The 7,418-nt window shown below is 37.6% G+C and overlaps 2 protein-coding genes across 2 annotated transcripts; both read left to right on the top strand.

Annotated features, from left to right (window-relative positions):
- Positions 1-940: 940 nt before the first annotated feature.
- Positions 941-2,101, top strand: LOC111799740. The gene is made up of 3 exons (XM_023683197.1): positions 941-1,200; positions 1,269-1,595; positions 1,681-2,101. Exons 1-3 carry the CDS (start codon positions 1,134-1,136, stop codon positions 1,851-1,853), a joined length of 567 nt encoding a protein of 188 aa, XP_023538965.1. The 5' UTR covers positions 941-1,133; the 3' UTR covers positions 1,854-2,101.
- A 2,679-nt stretch (positions 2,102-4,780) lies between these two features.
- LOC111799566 lies at positions 4,781-7,141 on the top strand. The gene is made up of 2 exons (XM_023682937.1): positions 4,781-5,858; positions 6,641-7,141. The coding sequence occupies exons 1-2, from the start codon at positions 5,398-5,400 to the stop codon at positions 6,876-6,878; spliced, it is 699 nt and encodes a 232-aa protein (XP_023538705.1). The 5' UTR covers positions 4,781-5,397; the 3' UTR covers positions 6,879-7,141.
- The last annotated feature ends 277 nt before the right edge of the window (positions 7,142-7,418 follow it).

Genomic DNA, 7,418 nt, shown 5'->3' with positions numbered 1-7,418 from the left:
TATTATTAAGTATTTGTTATTTATGAGCATAACTTTAATCATAAGGAATGAAAATTCCCTTTTAAAGTTCAATCCCTTCTCCACAATTATTAAATAATAATAATAATAATAATAATAATAATAATAATAATAATAATAATGGTTAACAAATATATTCCTTGAAAAAATTGGTGCTATGTTGAATTTAAATTGCAAGAAAATGTTTTAGCGTTAAATTTCAATTACATTTAAAGTCAAAATAGTTGGAAAAAAAAATACGTTGGTTTTAGTATTTTGTATAGCAAAGTCTAGTTTGTAGGTTAAAGAAAAAGCTTATATTTATTATAAACAACTTATAATTTTTATTTGAAAATAAATCAATAAATACTATTAAAATGGAAGTCAAACTAAACCTCTCACGACTTGTATAGAAAGTATCATATTATTGTAGAGGTTCGTATATGACTATTGCGAGGTCATTATTTATAACATGGGACCCTCTTCACCCTCCACCTAAGTTGTGTACGAAAGACCCAAAACCAATCCCAGGGAACAGTGAAAGTCTTTTTGTCCAAGTGCAGCTAGTCCGCATCTTCACATACATGTCTATTTCACCGAGCCTCTCTCTCTGAGATAGTGCCCAGATCGTTACGTCTTTGGTGCGAGTCGAAACTTACCCGACAAGGAATTTCACTACTTTAGGACCATTATAGTTACACCCGCTTAAGTGTTTGTTAATTGTGTTTTGGATTGGAAGAAAAGAATATGAAACTGAAATCCCACACACACGAAGCTTCTTCAATAGGAAAGGAAAGAGGTGGCGACTTGGTACATACCCAAAATACACGGCTCTGTTAGGCGTCAACCAACAAAATTGAGTTCCAAAAGGTGTCCTTTTAATGTAGGCTTAGAGTGCAGCAGCTGCAGCCGAAGCTCCGTTGAGAAGCCGGCAAGGGTGTCTGAATTGGGTCTCTATTTATAGGCTTTATATTGTTGGATTGCAAGAACAAGAGCCTCAATCTCTCCCCTTTTCTCTCAACTTCTCTTCATATATTACTCCACAAACACCTCTTCCATCTCTAATCCACCACCAATTTCCTCTCCTTTCTTTCAATTCCTCGCCCCATTTCTTCTTACCCATAAAACAGCTTCCCATGGCTATCTCCAACAAATTGCCTTACCTTCTCTTCCTCTCCTCTCTATTCGTCTCTGCCGCGCTTGGTACGTACCCATCTAACCCACTTCCTATATGGGTTTGGTTTGGTTTGACGATGTTTGTTGTGGTGCAGGGGAGCTTGTTTGCGAGGAATTGTCGGTGGATGTGTGCGCATTTTCAATTGCTTCATCGGGGAAGAGATGTTTGTTGGAGACGGCAGAGACGAAAGATGGGAAGATTGAATATCAATGCAGAACGTCTGAGGTGATAGTGGAATGGATGGCGGAGTTCATAGAGACGGATATATGCATCAAGGCTTGTGGGGTGGATCGGAACTCTGTCGGAATTGCCTCCGATGCACTCCTCGAGCCACAGTTCACGGCCAAGCTTTGCTCCCCTGCCTGCTACCAGAAATGCCCCAACATTGTTGACCTTTACTTCAACATGGCCGCAGGAGAGGGTAACCCATAACCCAAAATACCCAATCTCTTAACTTCACAACGAAATTCCCAATCTAATTGCCTATTCAATTCATGTCATTGCAGGAGTGTTCTTGCCCGACCTTTGCATCAAACAACGCACAAACCCCCATCGTGCCATGGCAGAGCTGCTGAGCTCTGGTGCTGCTGCTGCTGCTGCTGCTGCTGCTGGCGGTCCAGTGTCATCGGTGAATACCCCTGGATTCTTCCCGACAGCTGATGCCCCAGCTCCCATGTGAAGACTTGGTTGATTTATTGTTTGGTTGGTGATTGATTGATTGATTGTATCTTCATTGTGATTTAGAAAATAGTAATGAATGGGTGTGAGGAAAAAGATGGGTGATTTTCTTTGGATTTCACATTTACTTTCCATACCATTCATTATATTGTATACCTCTTTTTCCTTTGTTCTGCTTTTCAATATTCCCATACACACACTTAGTTTTACTCTATATTTCTCCTTAATAAAACCATTATTATTACCTTATTCTCTTCTTCTTCACCAATTTTGTACTTTCATACCGTAACCGTCCAAGGACACCGTTAGTACGTATTGTCTTTTTTGGACTTTTCCTTCTAAGTTTTAAAACGGGTATACCAGACAGAGGTTTCCACGCACTTATAAAAACATGTTTCGTTCCTCTCTCTCTCTAACCACGCACTTATAAAAACATGTTTCGTTCCTCTCTCTCTCTAACCGCTCTAAAAACATGTTTTGTTCCTCTCTCTCTAACCGCTATAAAAACATGTTTTGTTCCTCCCTCTCTCTGACCGCTATAAAAACATGTTTGTTCCTTTATCTCTAACTGCTATGACATCTCACAATCCACCCACCACTCGATTAGAATTGGGTTTTTTTAAAAGTGTTTTAGAGAAGGAGTCAAGCCTAGACTAAGAGGGCTCCATACGCCTCAAGAAAGGTTAGAGGGCTCCATAGGCCTCAGGAAAGGTTAGAGAAGGTTAGAGGGCTCCATAGGCCTCAGGAAAGGTTAGAGGGATCCATAGGTCTCAGGTAAGCTTATATTGTGTACTTTGTTTGAGAGGATGATCGTTGAGAATTATTGGGAGAGGAGTACTTAATTAAGAGAAAGATCTTGAGTTTATAAGTAAAGAATATATTTCTATTGATACGAGAAATGAGCGATTATGTTCAAGGTGGACAATATATGTATTATTTATTAAAGTATTTAATTACGTCGTCCAGAATTTCTAACAAAAACAAATATGCGTCATTTATTAAAGTATTTAAATTACATTAAAAAATGATTTTCAAGAATTTATTTCTCGTCAAACAAGTTAAAAGCTGTATTTTGTAGAAATTAATCGGTCGTTCTTGATTGATTCTGTATTAATGGTCAAGGTCAACTACATTTTTAAGTTTGACCAAATCAAAGTCCACGTGTCTGGATTTTTGACCGGTTCCCAATTGATTCAACTTGCGCGTTATATAATTGAGCTTATGGAATTGGGCCGGGCCCATACAATCTACAAGTTGCATAATTGGGCCATCATATGGGCTTAATTAAATTGGGCAGGCCCAATGCAAAATAAAGGGACCAGGACTTCATAGGTGATATAATAATTTCCATCTAAAATGAGAAAACCCCACACTATATTGAAATAATTAGTCAGCCAACAAAACAATAATAATAATAATTATTATTATTTCGTTATTAAAGATTAGGTTAGCGACAAATTATGTAAAAGCATAACATAATAATTATTTAATCTTGAAAAAATTATTAAATGTACTTGCCTTATTAATAAATTTTCGAAATATGTGAAATATATTCATATTAATTTTTAAAAATGAAAAAAAAAATAATAATTCGGTTATTAGTGGGGTCCACAGTGGGTCAACTTCTTTGTTCTACAACAATTGACAACCCAATATGCAATAAGAATAGAATAATCGCTCCTTATTCCAAGGGAAAAGGGTAAAAATAATTAATAATTAATAATAAAAAAATTAATAAAATTGTCTAGACGTCGCGTGCACACGACGTTTGAAAATGTGGACCACCTTTCTTTTGGGCCTTGCGGAATAAGCGGCCCACCTAATTCTCTATATACTATTTTTCCCCTTAAATTCCAATTTTTCTATTTGTCATTATTAAAATTTTAATAATAACGTAGATCTCAAAATTTTAATTTAATTTCCAATTAATCTCTAACAATAAAATAATAGTTTAAAAATGAAATGTTATCCAACAAAATATATATATATATATATATATTTTTTGACTGTGTGGCAATTGTTATCAGCACCGAGTGAGTTAAGTCAATTTAAGATCGCGTTGCCTACGACGAGACAATGTATGCTCAAGCCTCTGACCTTATCATGAAAAGAAGATTTTAGAAAATAGGAGTAGAGAGATTTTGAAGAGTTTAGAAGTAAGATTGAGAGAAAGATTGAAAACAATGTTATATGACTACAAGCAAAAAGAAACACAACGGCTTAAATAACATATAAATTTTTGGGTTTGGAGAATTTGGCAACTAGTCACATCTCTGTATAGTACATTTTGAGGCGATTTATGTATGATAGATCTAGATGAGAGGAGTTGACAACTGGTCACTTAAAGTGATACAAGACAAGGGTTTTGGGATGTAATGGACAATACGTCTTAGACAAGCATGACCGTGACAGACATCATTCATTGGATCGGATTGATATATAGGTTGTGGGATACTCAAACATTCCTCATACAATAGTAGTGTATGGGTGTTTACACTTTAGACAAAATGTGAATCATAAGTTTTGTCCTACATATTTCTGTGATTGCGACACGTGGCAGCGACCCAGTCAATGATTTGATTAATGGAATCAGATAAAGAGAAGAAAAAAGAAAAAGAAAGGGTTTTGGTAAGGCCGCAAAGCAGAGAAGAATAGCCCTTGGCTTTGGCTTTGGCTTTGCCTTTGCCTTTGCCTTTGCCTTTGGCTTCGCCTTTGTCTTCGGGTTGGGTTACAAAATTAAATAAATAATAACACACAGCCTTTTTTTACTTTCCACATCGAACTTGCAGCTTCTTCGTTAAGTTATCATCCATTTTCTCAACTTTAATCATTAATATCTCTTTCCACATTAAAATTTGTAACAATTTAACAAAATTTTATAAATATAATGATTTAATCTTTGAATTTATAAACTTTAATGAAATGGGTGAGTTTGTCACTCTCTAATCCATCGCCCACCATGAACATGTTTGATGAACATGATAGCATTTGCATAACTAAGAACATAGATTCGAGTGTAATGTAATGTAATGTAATGTAGCTAAGCTATCAGATCTTCCAGAAACTTTTTCTTTTTCTTTTTCTTTTTCTTTTTCAATTTTTCAATTTGTGTTGTCCCCCCACACCCCCACCTCTTTTCTTTTTCATCTCTGTAATTTCCTCTGAATTCTCTGCGCACCCATTGCACGTTTCTGTTCTTCTCTCCTTACTTCCGTTCAAGCGCCCAACATTAGCTCAGACCACTGTCTGCCGGACCATTGTTTCCGCCCTTTACCAAATCCTTTATTGTTTTATTCCAACAGAACCATGAATTCCTTTCTAACTTCCTCTTCGTTCTTTAAAGCGCTCCCAATTCTATATTGCGAGCTTTAATTAATGGAGTTGAAGGGTTGTTACCAAATCCAATACCCACTTCTTTAAACCCCCAATTTCTTCGTGAATATTGGAGGAATTCATTGGAGCCCTCGAGTGTTTTAGTTCTCTGATATGTGCGTGGGGTTTAGTAGAAGTGATTGTGTGAGAGTTTTAGCTTGTGGGTTACGAAAATGGCGCCTCCACAAGTTTCCCAGTCCGACATTGATTTGGAGCAAGGGGATCATCGGCGGTCTGTTAGTGGTAGTGAGTTGAGCGCCGATTGTAGCGTTTATTTCTCTGACGCCGATGAGGGTTCGTGTTATTCCCAGTTTTATTCCACTAACGGTGGTTCTTACGATGAGTATAGGTTTGCTTTCGTTTCTCAGCCGGGGGTTGGGGTGGTTGTTTCGGATTCCCGGCGGCTTTCATCGGCTTCGGATCGTTCGGTCGAGGTTGAAAATGAGAATGGGATTACTGAAATTAAGGTGCATTTAGGTAAGGTTGAGAGGGATTGCAGGATTTGTCATCTGGGTTTGGAGAGTAATAGCCAAGAATCTGGAATCCCAATCGAATTGGGTTGTTCTTGCAAGGATGATCTGGCTGCGGCTCACAAGCATTGTGCTGAAACCTGGTTCAAAATCAAAGGCAATAAGTGAGTTAAATCCCTGTGTTTTATAAGCAAGTTTTGATGTTTTTTGTCCATGAATTCTGATCATTCTTCACTCATATGCTATATCATGTCATGCTTCATAGTTGTTTGAGTTCATGTTTTCAGATTATGTTCTTGCTGCTGTTCTTGTGATAAGCATCTTCTGTGATATTCTGGTGAATTTGGTACTTAAACCTTACCATTTTGATGCTTGCTTAGAGGGAAAGCTTAGAGACACAAAAGGAAATAAGAGTAAAACGTAAGAAAGACGTTTATTTATCCCCAAGCAAGTTACACTGATTATTCCTTCTTCCTTCTCCCTTTTCTGATGCCTTATGAATCTCTGTGAGCTCTTTCAGATCCTTACTCTCATGAACTAATATCAAAAGATATGCATTTAGGGAGAGAGGAATAAGTGTCAGCGAGGACACCGGGTCTCGAAGGAGGGTGGATTGTGAGATCCACGTAAAGGTCTAGCAAACACGTTTTAAAAACCTTGAGGGAAAGTTCAAAGAGGATAATATCTACTAGCGGTGAGTTTGGGTTTTTACACAAGATGAACATAAACAACTTAGGGATGGTTCAGTCAAGTATTTTAGTGATTGTTGAAGGTGAATTGGGGGACTTGATGGTTTGGTATTTGCTGTCTTACATGATGGGTTTACACCTTGTGATTGTTGTGTGATCGTTCTTTACTTTCCGGTTGATGCTCGAAAATGGACCGAGGCATTTGCATTGTTCCTTTGGCTACTTTGTTTATTCATAATCTTCTTAAATCTTATTAGGACGTGTGAGATTTGTCATTCCGTTGCACGAAACATTCTGGGACCAAATGAAGTTGAGTCAACAGAGCAGTCTAATGAATCCAACAACGCCTCCTCAACGACTGCAGTTGCTGCATCGATCCCGTCATCAGATAGCCCAAGCTTCTGGCGTGGCCATCGGTTTCTGAACTTTCTACTTGCTTGTATGGTTTTTGCATTTGTTATATCTTGGCTCTTTCACTTCAACGTGCCCTCATAAACGCACCCGTAGTATCGAAACAGAGGGGAAATCCAGATCAAGGAACTTGCAGAATTTGCTGCTGCAAACGACCCTCCAGAGTGTCCATAAGTTCATATAGATTATCATCCTATACACATGTACCATTCCCAACATTCCCCACAAAAGTTATTTCACTGCACTTCATTCAATTCCAAGTTATAGAGAAATTTGGTGTAGTCAATCAAGAACATCCTTGATGATTGATTCGAGTATTTCAATGAGCAGCATCATCTTTCTTTATACTTGTTTCTTCTGCTCTATTGATATCTCGTTGAAGTATTTGGTTTTTGAGCGTTGATTATGGCTCTGTGCTTTCTCAAGGTCTCATTTTCACATTCAAAATGGGTTTAGAGGCCAAATATGATGAGAGCAACAAATGGTGTGGAATTTAAGAGGGGTTTTTGTTCATGTTCTTAAATGAAGAACAGACGTTTTTGTTGTGGACCAAAATAAAAACATGTATCATTGTGTCGGGGAAGAAGATGGGACCTTCCTGCTGTCAAGTACAAACAAGAATCT

This window comes from Cucurbita pepo, chromosome LG08, assembly GCF_002806865.2.
Source record: "Cucurbita pepo subsp. pepo cultivar mu-cu-16 chromosome LG08, ASM280686v2, whole genome shotgun sequence".
Taxonomy (NCBI): Eukaryota; Viridiplantae; Streptophyta; class Magnoliopsida; order Cucurbitales; family Cucurbitaceae; genus Cucurbita; species Cucurbita pepo.
Note: the sequence above shows the minus strand (reverse complement) of the source record. Positions and strands in the feature narration are given on the sequence as shown.